Source organism: Aythya ferina (assembly GCF_964211825.1).
Source record: "Aythya ferina genome assembly, chromosome: 6".
NCBI classification, from domain to species: Eukaryota; Metazoa; Chordata; class Aves; order Anseriformes; family Anatidae; genus Aythya; species Aythya ferina.
The window spans coordinates 6,269,084-6,285,227 of NC_140303.1; the positions used below are offsets into that span (position 1 = coordinate 6,269,084).

General features: G+C 43.3%; 1 protein-coding gene across 3 annotated transcripts in view; it reads right to left on the reverse strand.

The window, feature by feature from the left end:
- The window catches only part of MFSD6 (major facilitator superfamily domain containing 6), a 34,443-nt gene that overhangs the window by 8,780 nt on the left and 9,519 nt on the right, over positions 1–16,144 (reverse strand). For 2 of the 3 annotated variants that reach the window (XM_084524551.1, XM_084524552.1), the window contains 5 exons: positions 14,260–15,858; positions 8,971–9,068; positions 4,505–4,666; positions 3,850–3,948; positions 2,203–2,483 (listed from right to left, as the gene is read on the reverse strand). In XM_084524551.1, coding sequence (XP_084380677.1) covers positions 2,203–2,483; positions 3,850–3,948; positions 4,505–4,666; positions 8,971–9,068; positions 14,260–15,806 — 2,187 coding nt within the window. In that variant the 5' untranslated portion in view covers positions 15,807–15,858. Of the gene's footprint in view, positions 1–199; positions 219–2,202; positions 2,484–3,849; positions 3,949–4,504; positions 4,667–8,970; positions 9,069–14,259; positions 15,859–16,144 lie in introns of all 3 variants that reach the window. The other variant, XM_084524553.1, reaches the window with a different exon arrangement.

Consider the following 16,144-nt stretch of genomic DNA (forward strand, 5'->3'; position numbering starts at 1 on the left):
GGCGTGCAAGGAAGTAAGTACAGGCACTCACAAACACCGTCCCCAGTGGCATCCCCCCCGATGCATTCAGGCACTTCTGGAAGCTCACAAAGCGCTCACTTGGGAAGCCCGCAACGGAACAGACCAAACTTAAAGAAGCAAAGCAAAAGTAGAGCATTGAAACCCAGAGGACACTGACAGCAAGCAGGCGGTCGCTTACCTTCCAGCTCTTTTCCTAACTGCACTTCCCCAAGAAGCATGCAAAAAACAAACTCGTTGTGTTTCAAGGGAAAAAAGCAATTAACTGGATTTCAGTGTTCAGACAAGACCATTACTTTGACCAAACAATTCTCTAAATTTTTTTTCAAGCTCCTTACATACGGCTTGCCTGAATAGTTCCTTCCCTCCCCCAGATACTGCTCCGACTTTCTCAATGGCAGAACATCCAGGCTATTCAAACAGGCCTCGTGAGGAGCATGAAAGCAAAATCAAACACCAGGCACTGTCCCCAGGATCAAAACAACACCGATAAATTTCGTATTAGAAGACGAGCTATCTGTGAACGTTTGTTTTGCACTGAAGAACAGAGAATACGGCATGTACACCACTTTGCTTGGAGGATTAAAGAGCAGTAACAAAAATTGATCCAAAGTCCTACAGAAAGGAGGAATAATTTTTGCCACCAGTCCCATTTTCTGCACACTACCTCTCCTTCCAAGTGATCTACTGAACAAGCTTAAGAGATTTGCACAGCCTTTTTCTAGTTTCAGTACTTTACCAGCACCAGCTTTAGGGATCTGTGTGAAAGTAACAGCAGCAGTATTTTGGGGATGGCCAGTCCATTTGGGGCAGTGAGACAGAGGTAACAAGTGGATTTGGGAGGCCACAGCAGATGAACAAAATAATACAATAGGCGCATTGAATGTTGGCACAATCGACAAGAACTACTTCTGTATCAGCACAGCGTTTTTATAGGATGGAAAGAATAATGAAGAGATCGTGTTCTGCAGAGCTCCAAGAGGCATGACAGCCTGTTTGGCTGCTTCGCAATTCTCTGTGGAGTGGCTGGGTCGTGTCCAGCAGTGTCAGACAAATCCCTTTCAGACACCACACAAGGGCAAAACTTTCCTTTCCTGCAATGCCCATCGCATGCGCTCTCTGCTGCTGCTCTCCTCTGCCTTTTACATTTTTGCTTTGTACAAACCAAGACCCCGAGGACAGTTTGCAGTGGGAATCAGCGGCTTGTCTGGACAGATTGCTTGGATGTCAGACATTCAGTGATACCTTTGGTGCCACTAAAGCACAAACAGAAAAACCCAACTCTCTCCTTGACTTGGGGAAGTTCAAAACACCCTAACCAACCAGGCTAAAGCAAACGTGCCTGTAAATGTGTTTGCAGTAATAAAGACAAGTAAGAAAGGCAGGAGAGAGCTGACCCGGTGAAATTCCTACACGCTCTGCTGAGTCACTGTCCTATCCGAAATTGCCCATTTCTAAAGACGGGAGTTGTGGAAAAAGCCTTTCTGTGTTTATTCCTACTGGTTGTGTAAGAGGGAACCTCACCCACTCCTTCCAAAGCGGGAAACGCGGTGGTTTTAAGCTCACCCATGCTGTTCTAAAACCTGCACTGACAATTTTCCTGCTTTCCTGAAGCAGCATGCTTCAGCTCCGTTGCAGGAGGTATAGCCAAAGCATAAGATCCCAATCCATCCAACCCTTGATGAGACAATTAAAAATAGTTTGGGGTGAGACTGGATGGAAGGGAAATGGTGTCAAATTGTGGTAGTTGCCTGGAATACCTATTTCCACTACACTGTGGGCAATATGACAGCATCACCCGAGGAACCAAAACTAAGAAGAAATCATTTTACACTCTTAAGTAGCTCTGCATCTTCACGTTCAATTATCATCTCGTGAATTTTGCCGAACACAAACCCAAACTCATGGGAACTCGGGTATATCTGAGCCTGTAGAACAGAGCCTTGCTCCACGTCTCCCTCTCCTCCTCTCTTCAGGAAGATGACACATGTAAAAATAGTTACTCCTGCTGCAGTACACAGACAGCAACTCTATTTCATACAGTACTTCAACTATTGTTTCACAGCTCCACATTTGCTACAAGCTGACAGAGAATACTTGCCAGGTAGGAACAGATTTACTCAGCTGTAACAGTTTGCTAGCAACCACCAGCATGTGAGAACTTCCCGTGCATCAGAAGATTACCTGCAAAGGCTGATTCTCAGGTATTGGGTGGGTTTTGGAGAGCTTCACCATCTCTTTTATCTGGTAGACAGCATAGGCTAAGGTGACCCAAGGAGAAGAGCTGATGCCCCAGGCAGGCTTGTTCACATCCTCTTGTTCTTCTTGGTGTTTCGTTTTCTTTAGAGGCAGCCTGGGCTCAGTCCGAGGCATGACATCTTCTGACTGCTGCTGCACGAGGTCAATGGTCGCTATGGGGACAGGACTGGAAGGCACTGGGATCCTCTCCGCCAGCATCGCCTTTTCTGAAGTTTAAAACAAAGTCAGCACCAGCAAAAGCCAACAAGGCAGACAACCAACACAAAGCGATTCTTGCTACCTTAACGCGCTCATCGCCACGCTGAAAGCAGGACAGGGGCGCTGCCCGCCAGGATATTTTACTAGCTGCATATTGTCTATGAGCCTGTAAGTAACACATCCTGTGCATTCTGAGAAAATATTTTGTCCAAGCATTTTACTGATTAAAAAGATCTTTTTCAAAATTATAATCCCATTTTGTTTACAGACTTTTAGATAGCACTCGATATTTTAAGCTATGGCTGGATGTCCTCTAGTAGAGGAAGAAACCAAGAGGGTAATCCTGCAGACACGTAACCACACGCGTTGCTTTACTCACCCAGCTGGCATTGTTGAAAACAACCTAATTACTGCCATGCTTAAAATTAAGATGCACACTCTCAGGATGGGTAGAGCGCGTGTTAAATGAAAACCAAAAGACTGAAACAATGTAGGTAGAACAAGACCACCAAGAACGATCTATTCCTTTGTAGCTTCATGCGTAATTAACCAAAGGTTGATGGGAAACTGAAAGAGCAACTCTCCTTCCTTCCACCTTACCGCTGTTTTCATTTGAACAGAGGTGAAGAAAATTCTAGCAAAATAAATATTTGAACACTTCAGTACAGGCAACTTGATAACTGGTCAAGGACAAGTCATTGACAAGTCGTGAGTGACTAAAAAAAGCTGGCTTTCATTTCACACTGAGGAGTAATCTTTTGGGTAAAAAGCAGATCAAAAATTCAAGACTTTTCAGAATTCCGCCACTGTTTTACTGTTTTCATAAGAATTACATTTATGCTAAATGCTTAACCTGGCACCAAGTTTTTTGTTTCTTGTTGGCCTTTATATTAATAGAGGCGGTTTGAGTTCCATCTGTGGGTTCTCTGATGCCAGAACAGAACCGAGGCAGCCCTGAAAGCTTCTGTCCTCAGTCTCTATAACCTCTGGCAGAGGTGACTGGGCATTGTAGCACGAGACTACTCAGGCACCCAGAAGGCAGCCGTAAGGGACCAATGCGAGTGGAACCACTCATTACATCCGTTAAGATTAATCTAAGAGATTCCCAGAACTAAGAGGACATACAGGTAGTGAAACATGTTATGCTTTCCTCTTACTGATAACCAAGAGCTCAGTGCTGCACTCCTTTGCAGAAGCAGCACAACACCTCAATGGTCATCACTGCTCAGGAAAAGATTTCTCATTCAGAACCAAACTGCTCAGTCAAAATCTCAATAAAGGCACCGAACAAAATTAAAGCAGCAGGAAATGACTTTTGGAGATACGCTTTTCTCTAATTTTGCAGTGTCTTTAGTAACAGGAATATTTAATTACCTTCTTCTTCATCAGGAACTAGCAGCCACTGGATGAGTGCAAAGAGCAGAAGAATCACTAAACACGCCATTCCTATTCCTCTGAATGTGGCAGCAGGACCTGGAACGGGATTTTTTTTTTTTCCAACTGAGAATCTACTTACCTGGTACAGTAACACAAGGTGAGTCAGCATCATACACTCTTAGGGTATCTGTTGTCCCATGCAGACTCTTGCCAGCTTGTCATGTTACATTTTCTTCCCCCAACACTTCAACAGGCTACGTGAAGGCCTTGTTATGAGCGGTGTAGTTAGGTTTCACTTGCACACTGAGAGGCTGCAAAGTATCAGCCCAGTCTCTCACAAAGGATTCCTTCCTCTAATTTCAGGATCGAGTTGTAGATTTGCGCACATGATACTAAAGGTATCTAGGTATAACAACTTGAATCCATCTGAAACGTTGAGAGGACGAAGCTGTAAATCAGCCTGGTGTGAATTCAGTGCTGCTTTGTCAGCAGGGTCCCGAGGGCCCTGCCAGCCTGAGCACCTGGCCGGCTCCTGACTTACCCCGTGCATTAATCCCTACACCTCATGCATAAATCAGCTTGGAGCTGCTCGGCCAGTAAAACCAGAACTTCAATACCCAAACCCGAATTGCTCGGCGCGGTTCTTGCTTACCGAAATAATTGACCAAAACCCCTCCAATCATGGCCCCGCATCCCCTGCCCAGGCCCAGGTGGAGGCCTTGCAGGATCCCCTGGGCCGAGGTGCGCAGCTCCGGGGGCACGGCGGCGCTCAGGTACGAAATGCAGGCTGCCCATATGGCCGCGTGCGTGACACCTGCAGAGGGGACACGGTGGTGAGGACAGGGCCCGCGGCGTGCCCAGCAGCTGACAAGAAAACCCCATCACCCCCAGTGCCTGTGGAGTACAGACCAAGCCACGTCCCGAGGCCACATGTCCAAGTCAGACCCCCGTATGGATTTTGGAAGCCTCTTTAATGCAGATTCAAGGTCATAAACACTTTTTTTTCCACCCTAGAACAGTGCAGCAGGGAGAGGAGCGATGCTCAGCGAGCAGGAGCAGGCTGCAGGTGGAGCCCTCGTCTCTGGGCACCTGCTCGGTGGCTTTCGGGGAGCGGGGAGGAAGGGACAGGGAAAGGCTGGGCTGAGAAGAAGTTGGAAAAGCAGAGCAGCCTCGGAGCTCGTCACACGTTGAGTACGCCTGAACTATTTTGCCACCCTCAGACTGAGTGGGAATATTTATTCTTATTTGAGTGGTACTAAAAATAGCAATCACAGCTTACCAATGCCTAAGCTCTGCCGCCTTCCTTAGAAAAAAAATAATGTGTTGGCACAACCGATGATTCAGTCAACATGTTTCTGTCCTCTGCACTTGACTTATTTAGGAACATTTGGACACTCAGCAATCCCTTCTGCGTTCAGGCTGAAGGCTCTTCCGAGCAGGACGATGCATTAGTTTGTCACATACCCAAAGAGTAACCTGGATTCTGCTTGGATGTCAAATGATAAACAGCAGCCTTTGAACACTGGCAGTGTCCAGGTTTGATACATGCCCAGGAGGCTGTGCAGTTTGATTTAATTCCAGATTGAAACAAACACTGCGCAGTGTCTGGGTTTGTACCCAATTAACTACTTAAAGCACACAAAGACCACTTCCATACATCCCAGAGCTGGGTCTGGTCATAGGCACATCATCTTGTTGAAACATGAAAGGTTTACATTAGGGTGAGTGTGTTTTACCTCATCATTTACAGCTTAATGCTGTAAACCTCAGGTTTTCCATGGAAAAAGCTCTGAATTTAAAACTCACTGAATATCAACTGTTTTTTCCTTAATGTAAACTCACATAAGCATTGCAAATAGCACTGAAGAAATGTGTTTGCAATAACAGTGCAAAGCTAATCTAATGTAGCTAATGTGCTTTTGTTTTACAAACATTTTACAACTCACGTAAAACATTCGGTTTTATCAGCTGTTAAAGAGTCTATCAAGCTTTAAAGCCAGGCAAATCACAAACACATCAGACATTATTTGAACCACCAGACACAATCCTGCTGTCCTTGTTTGGAAACAAAAGGCTGAATTTAGCCAACGTGTTCTTTATGTTTTCACCTCTGCTAGGATATCCAGATAGGACACGGAGCTCCCAGTTCCCCTGAAAACGAATCCACCCCTTCAAACCAGCTTATCTTACTGGCCTCAAAAGGTACAGGCTTTTATTTTATTTTTTTTTTTTTATGTGCAATTACTGTTGTGAGTTTTTTATGATAATTATTTATGCATCAGTGGCTTTGGAACAGTTTTTACAACAACTTGTGTAAAGTCTGGTCTGGATTACTGTTAATCACAGTTCTTTCCGAAAGGAGCTGTTAACAATAACCGTATTTTGAGATGACTTGCTGAAACCACTAACCACCATCTGACCATCTGGAGTACAGCAACAATAAATGTAACACCCCTCTGTTATGCTCCGAATAATGATGTTTAGCAAACTTAGCGCTACTTTCCACATGAAATCAGAGCTCAACATTTTGGGAGCCAAGTTTATTTCAAGAGGTCCATCCTAACCGTGCAGCTAAGGATCCAACCTCTGCTCTCTAGACATATCTGTGTTGGCTGGAGCACCAGCAGAAGTCAGTTCTCAGCACAGCGCTTGCTTTGGAGTTTGTTGGACAACTGCCATGTGAAAATAGCTAATTTTCAGCTTATTCGTATAGTTTTGGACGTCAGAAAATTCCTGTTATGCAGCTTGGTTAGCTAAGCATAGCTGTTAGCAGGGAATTTGAACCATTGTTTTGGAACAACGTGAACAATAATTTGCAGCTAACTAGTACATTAAAATTTAATCTGTTAATTGCAAAATTAATGAGATCGCTTGCAAATTCAGCCTGACAGATGACCTGTATATGCAGTATTTACCTGCCAGAATGCCTTCAAAATTACCAGTTAAAGATTCAGCCTAGGCCTGTATCTTCATACACTGCGTGTACAAATAAATCCTACAGATCTGAAATTGTGAATTAAGAAGTGAGCTTTTATCTCCTCATTTACTCCTCTGAGAGTGCAGGACACCTCAGAAGCCCTCACCACCCCGTTACGCTGGCAGCAACCAAAACGTTGCTGTTGCATGGCTCCTGTTGCAATCAATAGGGGCAGTCTGCAGACGTCTTCCAGCAATGTCTCCATGCCCTTCAGCACAGCACACGGGGCTGATTCTCCTTGTATTTCAGGAGCATGTTAAGAAGAAAAACAAGTTCTTTACAAGAGTCAGCTGAAACTGTTGTTGACCTTAAAAGCCCTTCAGCTGACAGCACTGGAGTTTACACAGACTCTGACAGCTTCCTGGAAGCGGAGCTGTGCTTGATTACAACGAGGGCTTCACACGGGATTTAAAAGACTTATCAGCTTGATGCAGTTACGTGGCCCACATGGTGCCCACATGCTCTGTATAATGTGATTTTTTCTTGGTTCCAAAGACTTCTAGCCCTCACATAACAAAAAGCAGCTACCACTCTTACCTCCCACTGTCAGCAAACTCCCATAATGAAAATAAGAGCTCCCACCTCACCAAACTTCATTAAGGTGTCACTTCTTACCCCTCCTGACACATTCCATGGATGCGTAGGAAACAAAGGAGAGTCTCAAGACACAGGTTTTAGTAATTACTGCAGAAGAAATAATGAATTGGGAACAGAGCAAAAGCAGTAAGAGCAGGGAGGGGAAAAGAATAATAATGGGTGGTAAAAAAAAAAAAAAAGCCAATTGTAATTTAAAAAGATTCATTTGTTCTACGACTGACCAAGACTGAATGAAATTACTGGAAGGTAACAGATGTAGTCGTGTAGTGGCAGTAATTAGGTACACACACAGTGCCTACAGGCTTCATGGACACCAACACCATGTTTAGTTTTGTTGTTTTTGTGTCTGCGTGTGCTATTTTTAACTTTCTCATTTTCTGGCTCTAAGTAGCTGCAAAATTCATTTTTCTCCAAAAAGCAAGATTAACCCAAGCGTACATAACTCAACAGTGGCTACAGATTCTTTGTCACATTACCACATTTTAACACTTGGTATGAAAGGTGATGTATCAATTCAGTACCTGTGATTTGGAGGATTTTTGTATCAAAATTCAGAAGCTCTCTTTTATGGCAGATTAATACAATAAATTGTTTTTTTGGCAGGCAGGGAAGGACTCAGGAAATAAAGATTTATTTCTGTGTGTATGCAGGGATCTACACAGTGTTCACCAATGGCACTTTCATGGTTAAGCTATTTTTAAAGGCAGGGAAAACATTCTCTGCATTTAAATTAGCTATTCTCTTGCAAGCCTGCAAATCCAAATAATTCAGTATTCTTCAGATACTGAAGGAACAAAAAGTAAAATAGTTTACATTCTTCCTGGTTTTGAGCAGTGGCACCCATCACAAAGGCAGGAAAAAAAATGCAAGTTAGAGCAATTTATACATTAATATTGCACTGAAGACCTTACAAACCTCTTTGACAACGTGACTTGGAAATAGGGCTCGACTTACTTTTCATAGACCAGACCTCTGTGGTTGTAATTAAGTCAGTTAAAGGGCAATTATCTTAAAGAAGCTCTATTAACACAGACAAAGCTACTGAAATAAATTCCTCTCCAGCCATTAGAAAAAAGAAAATTCAATAGTCTAAAGCATTGATCAAATGATACCCTGAAAAACAAGTGCAGAATATTTTACCAGAGACAGAATGACCCAGACTACATTCTTTTTAATTTTTTTTTTCCACGGCATCCTTTCAAGTATGGTGACCTTTTGCATGTAATGAAGTTCATATTTATCCACCAAACAGGATCTGTGGTAGGTGTGTACCCAGCTCACGCTCTGTCTCTTTGTTTAGCTAAAGGGTGTGTTGCCTCGCACAGTTCTGCTTGAATCAACAGTGAACTGTGCACAAATGCAAACCCACCCTTCTGACGTCAAATATTTTCCAAGATAAACAGTAAAGTTTTATAAACGTGGGTCTTCTGGGATATTTGTAGTCAAAAGAAAAAGGAAAGGAAATACCAGATTTTTATTTAATCACAGTTCAACAATATAAGCACATGATCTTATACTGGAAGGCCATTAATGCACTGTCTTACCTTGAAGTACTTCCATTGGGAGAACAGTCCAGGCGTTTTCCAGATATGAGATGTAAATGTAGCGAGCCGTATTGCAGGCAAGACCAATATACAGCACTCTAGAAGAATTAAGGAAAAAAGAAGTCATAATAGTTTGCACTTGCCTTTTTTTTTTTGGTATGTTACAACACACCTTACTGCTTCAGAAACCAATTACACGTGTACAGAGTTTGCTTGTCCGAAGCATTTGCTCAATGTGGGGAAAAAAATCAAAAGGGTCAGCAGAGATGCAGAGCTTTTAATCAACCTTGGTAGCTTCAAGCCATACTCTGCAGAGAACTGTATCTCACAAAGCATTTCTAAGCAGATTCAACATCCCTTCCAAACAATCTTCTTTTCTAATCATTCAGACATTATTCCATTTTAATAGCAAACCTGACGCAGGTTTGGATTAGAGGAATTAATTTCACCCCAATTAATCTAAGTTTATAGTCCCAGTATCTGCAAACTGCTCAGAACTACTCTAAAAACACATCCCACAGAAGCAATATGGTTTGTAACAACATGCCTCAGGATAAAACTTAACCATCCTGTTGAAAAGCAGCAGATGCTGCATCTCAGAAGGAGGGAAAAAAGCTCTTATTACAGCTTTTAAACAATGAAGCACAGAGACTATTTTTCACGGTAGATTTCCCACTGCACGTTTAACCCGATGACTTTTAACTTCCAGTTTTCAGATGTAGCTTTGTTTACCTTCAGGTTGCATATTCATCCAGCTGGATGGACAGATCTTTCTCTTGCTTTGAGAGGGATTTTAGGAATGACTGACTTAATTCGAAACATGATTTAGCTTGAGAAAAGATGCTGTTGCAACCTTTAAAGGTTCTTCAGAAATAAGGATTACTTAATCCCTAAACATGCTTCTTGGTTGACTCCTGGTTTGGCACGAGTGATTTAAATGCAACTGGTAATTAATGTGCAAGCACTGATACTGTGAAAGAACGTGTTACTCTTTGTGCTGATCTTTAGTTAGCTATTCCACAAAAGCACAGCAAGGTTTAATTCACTGGTACATAGCCACTGACAAATCTGGAGTGAGATGCAATCGTAGAACTGCAGCATCTTGTCAACATTTGAGATCTCTAAATATACATGTTGACAGCTAAAATACCCATACCGTAATTTTCAGCGTGTCAGCGATATCAAAAAAGATTAAAAATTATAAAGGCAGGCCTTTTGCAACAATATGGATTTACAGACAACAATACAGATTACTTTCAGTAAGCTGGGTGAGTTTGCAGGGTTTTTTCCCCCCCAAAATTACTCAAACTCGTCTGCGCACCGTGCACCACAAGTTTCACCTCTCCCTTTAACTAATAACATCTGGGCCAAACAAATAACTTGGTGTCTTTTACAGCCACAGCTTAATGTAATTCTGAGGTATAATCACACCTGTGAAGTGTGATAGGACACACAGTACAAAAGGTGAGTGAACCGAAGAGGTTTGCGGGCTCCTATGTCACTAAGTGAGACCCAGGGTAACGCAGCCTCCTGGGGACATGAAGGAACCATCCACCTCACGTACCCGTACCTGTCCTTCCCTATCAGCATTGCTTATGCCCCCAGCCCTCTGTTTGGGGCTGTTTCGCCTCAGTTTAATTTCAGTTTTGTCTATCAACAACTCTGCCCGTCCAGCAAGAGCTTCTTTCCTGTCACAGCCGTTCCCTGTGACCAGGCCGCAGGCGTGAGGCGGCCGCCGGCGCCATACTGGCACCCTCGCCACCAGCACGCTCAGCTACCTGCCTTCCCCCACAGAGTTACACCCGAACCCTGACTTAATAAGGGCAATTTAGCTAGTTTCTGCCTTTTAGTTTATTAGAACATGGATGGGGTTTTAGGTAAATGGCAGTTACTTGTGTGAAGATTTCTGTCAGGATGCTTTGGGAAGGGCACGTCACACCAGAACTTTTGTGTATTTACAGAATCGTTTCAAAAATTGTTTGCAATAACCACTTAGGCTTTTTATGAGACCTAAATGGATAACGTAAACAGACGGTTCTTACGAAACCTATTTGCAGTATCCACAGAGACACCGTATTCGATTTACAGGTTAAACACTTAAAGCACTGGATCTATATTTATGTCAAGACTAAGCTGTTTACAGCCACGACTACCAGGCTCTGCTTCCCATCAAGACTCGCACGCTGGAATTATGGTCAGACAAACACACTCAAGCTTAACCTTGAGTAGGAGGTTACTTTCAGAGATTAACATCCTCTTCCTAAACTCAGTGGCAGCTCGGAGTGCTTCTACACAGGGTGCCACTCAGCAATGGTGCCTTAACATCTGACAGGCAGTTTTTTATGCTTTTCCATCATAACACCCTCTCAAAGAATTGTGGATTTCACGCAGCTGCTGATGACATTTCTTATAACTTTTTAGTTTACATCAAAATGAAAATTGCCTCTCTTGTTCTCAGAAGGTGGCTAGAGGCAAAACAAAAGGCCCTTAGCACTCTCTTCCCAAACCCAGAGGACAACACAGCCCCCCAGCCAAACTGCTTGCTGTCATTGCTCCGGGCTCCCTCCAGTCACCTGCTTACATGCACCATCAGAAACACCAGCAGCACGTGGCACATATTCCTGCAATATGCACGGGAAAGCTGGCAAAGACAGAAATAAGGCATTATAATCAGCACACATTCGCACGGTCACGCTTAGAAAACCCGGACAAGGAGTTTGGTATTAGTACGAGCAGCCTGTGAACACAACAGGTTTCAAGATGTGGGGAGGAGCCTGTGTGCTAAGGCATACAGTGGTCGAAACTGAAAGCTCTGTAAACCTAGAAAATGAAAACCGAGCTCATATGTGACATGAGTGTAAAGTCCATTTTCTTGTAGTTCGACAAAGGACAACTGACAGTATTTCTTCCCGCTGCTGTGACAGCGCATAAGGAACTCTGCTACTCATACCTGTCCTTCAAAGGGTTAGGACAGGAGTCATATTGTTCACGGAAATACTGCAGGAAGCTTGCCTTCAGCCAGCAGTCTAACCACCCAAGAGGAAGAGTGCATATGTATCCATGTATTTTTTTAATTTACTGACTTAAGTCAACAGAAGGTGAGACAACCTTATCAGTGAAGTCATCTCGCCAAAAAGAGAAGTCAAGCCACCTCCCCTATAACCAAAATACCCCCAAAATAATTCACAGCTAGCTGTGGATTAAGCTAGTGACTTGAAAAGTGACTTTATCTTTCCTATCTCTGACAAGAACTTACAGCTGAATTCCCATGAACAGCTAACTCTTTGTATGCCAAAATGCTAAACGAGGAATTCTGAGCTGTGAGAGGTGGCACCAGGGAAGCAGAAAAAACATCCCAAGAGCTTCTGGCTAAGACGGCTCCAAGAAGGGCATCTAGTTAGAGGAGATTTTTCTTATTATGGGATAAAGAATACCTGCACTATAAGGCGACAGACATATACAGAGCTATCCAGAGAACATGAATTACAAACTCCTATCAACGCCTTCTTTTATATATATATAAATATATAAATATATATATATACATATAAAGCTTTATATAGTGAAGTTCAAAAAATACAGGAAGGGGAACTAGAAAGAGACTTCTCAAGCTGCGATGACTAAATATGAGTAAGCGTTAGACAACATTAAAATATGAGTAATCTGCACTTCCCAGGTGTAGTTACAAGGAATGTTGTTCCATTGCAAACACAAACTAGTATGTTAACAACTTACCAGTCTTGGTTTGATAGGTTTACCAGTGCAAAAGGAAAAAGAAGAGTTGCCCCTGTACATCATCTTTCTTTTTACAGGCTAACGTCCCTGTTGTCCCCCCATACCTTTTATGCCATTGTATTCACAAGCCTATCATTCTTTTGGGTTTTCTTCTTTCTCTAGTTGAAGTCTAAGCCTGTATTTTGCCCTATAACAATATAAATGGAAAGAGCATACCCAAGCTATCTTTAGCTATCAAGACTGTGATCTGTTCTCACCACTCCTCCATCATCATATCCTTCCTCCAGTCTTTGCATGCAAAGTGTCACATTTTCCTCAAACTAATTGTTAAATTCAGACATTAAATGACTGACTCAAAGTAAAGAGAGACTCCTCAGTTTAAAGGAAGGAAAAAGAAATCTGTTAAGTAAATTCTCAAATTACTGCGCTAACTATCTCAAACATTTTTAGTAGAAGTCAAATGAATCAAAAAAAAAAAACACCACACATCCCAGTAAGAGCAAATCAAAAAAACAAAGAGCAAAAACACAGAACAGAATGCATAAAAACAGCACAATTAGACAGCTTAATAAAAGCCATCTTGATGACTATGTGATTATAAATGGGCTTTTTGGAAAAGACATACCACTGAGAGCTCTGTGCTTACTGGCACTGAGTACCTGAGTAAATACAAAACAAAACAAAAACCACCACCAACAAAAACATTACAACTTCATTAGCCGAGATCCACCCCTACCTTTCTTCCCTAATCTTTATTTTAAAGAATGAAGCAACTTATAATATGCAGAAATTAAGTTATTTTTCAATTTAGAGGAAAACAACATTCACAAATATGATGGAAGTAATCGATTTCACTTAAACAAGGCAAAAAGCAAGTGAGAAGCTCTCATTTCACTAGCTAACACGCACAGTTGCAACTACAGGAAGAGAGCAAGGAACTGAACTTGTCAGCAACACTACCAAGCTGCAACCTCATTCTGCCAACACCCCGAGCCTGCTGATGGGGGCATGTGCACAGGAGGTGCTCACCTCGCTGCTTCCTCTCAGCCTTCTTCCCTCTCAGCATGCAACTGACACCCTTGCAGGCTACTGTGGGGGCAAAGACTGCCCTGCAAGGAGAAGTGGGCTAAGCAGGAGGTTTCCAGAATGCTGCTACTCGCAGGAAAAATAAAAATAAAAAAGTAAAATTAATGGGAAATGTAATTCAAAACAAACGATCTTGGAGTAGGAGGAGATTTGTCAAGATCTCGAGCAGAGCTCTGAATCGCTGAACTAGGACATCTTCTGGAAATGTCTGCAAGGGGTTATGGTGCCACGCGTGATGTGTGCACTAACTGAAAAGCTAACGAAGCATTGCAGAACATTTTCAGCTCTTAAAATAATAATAAAAATCTCCATTAGGCACCTTCATAGCTGAGCAGGACTTGGAACTTCAAAATAAAACATTTAACTCAAATTTCACTTTGTATCACAAGGCCAGGCCCCAAACTCAATTATTTTTTTTTTTTTTTTTTTTTTGGTATAGATCTTTAATGAGTGCTAAGATCTCCTCACCTGATGTGTCCAACCAATTCAATCAGCTTGTGGCTGAAGAAGTAGGCAGTCAGCTCAGACACATGACTGAGCACTGAGCAAACTCCAAAGAGAGTGGTGGTGCCATTCAGGTCTTCCAAGTGCCAGTAGAGGAAGGTGAAGACAAAGCCATACCCAAAGCCCATGAACCATGCCACGAAGAGCACCGAGCCATACTGGATACTACAAAGCAGTTTTATGAGGTCCCAAAAGCTGAAAGACTGCGACTGGCTCATACTGGTTGTAGGAGTGTTGTCGGAGGATTCATTGGAGGCGCTCCTGTCCACCTGGGATATTTCCACCTCCTTCCTCTTGTTTTCCTCTTGCTTGAAGTGCGTGTAATGAAAGCGGAACTGGGTGGCCACAATTAACGCCATTGTCATCAGAACACCAAAAACGATGAAGACTATCCTGTAGTTCTTGTATTCCGGAGCTTTACATCCTTGTCCTTCAATGACGACTTCTGTATGGGTGTAGTCGATGCCGATTCCCACGGAGAGCATGGCCAGCCCCCAGCCCAGAGACCCCCACATTCGCTGCAGCCCGTAGCGGTCCCGGTGCTTGCCGAGGTATTGCAGAGTTACGGTGTCCACAATTGTAACAGAGGAAGCGCTGAAAAACTCTCCTATTATGACAACCAGCAGAATGAGCAGGAAGATGGCTTCTACTTCTTGCTGATCATAAACGAGCACGGCTTGGTCAGAAGGCATGGGCTTTGCGGTGACGGCAGCTGGGGTGGTGCTTGGAGTCGTGTTCCCTGGGGAGACTGGGCTAGCAGTGGTGTTTTTCAGAACAGGATGGGTACTGTTTTCCAAGGCAAAATCCATGTCACTGCTCTGTGTAGGTAGCAGGAATGTTATTTCAGGAGTAGCAGTCCCTGTTGCTCCCAGAGTGGCCGGACTGGAAGTCAGCAGGTCTCTCTTCCCACGAACTTTGGGGGATGCAGCACTCAGGGTCGTTAGCAGAGATGGCATTGAGGCGTTTTGTGAAATGGTGGTTAAAAGGCTGCTTGCGTTGGTGGGATGTGCTGGGGGAAGGCCCTTTGGTACGCATCTTAAGGTGGCTGGTCTAACAAATCCAATCCCCAGGTTAAATAAAACCCAGCATAAAAGCGAGAAGAGAAGGACGATCTTCCCTTTCTTGAAGCGATCTGCTACCACTCCCCAGAAGGGAGCACTGCAAAACTCAATAAAGTACCTGATGCCCACCAGAAGTCCGCTCTGACTGGGTGACATACCCAGCTGCTTGTAATACACAGGCAGCAAGGGGTAGAGAGAGCCATACGCAGAGTAGAAGAAAAAATAAAAGACCTTCGAGATGAGAAGATCATTGTTGATTTTGACGCAGTGCTTTTCTAGCCAGTCCAGCTCTTCGTCTGGGACAGTGGTTGTCTCTGTCGAAGGGGATTCATTCTGGGGCTGCAAGTCTTGATCCTTGGAAACGCCGTTGAAAGGATCAGCAAGCACGTATTTTCTTTTTTGTTCTTCTTCATCGTCGGTTAAAATGGCAACCTTATCATCAGCTGCCATGGCTTACCACAAGCATCCAATATTTGGTGAGCTCTCAGCAACTAGGGCTACCCTGCGAACAAATAAAACATCACACAGTTAAGGATCCACACAGGAACAGGTCTGCTATGCAAGTCATCAAGGACAAACAGAGCTTCTTTTTTATAAGTGGCATTCCTAAGCAACAGATGCAGTTGTTGCCACAGCAGTAATTTGTGGGAGGCTGAACTTTTCAGGCTGAATAGAATAGAGAGAGGGGAATTAGGATGGTGAGAATTAATGCTAATACACGATTAATATAAGGGACCCTCAAAATTAGGATAACAACCTTAAAGGCATGAAAGACCTGGGGCAAAGAA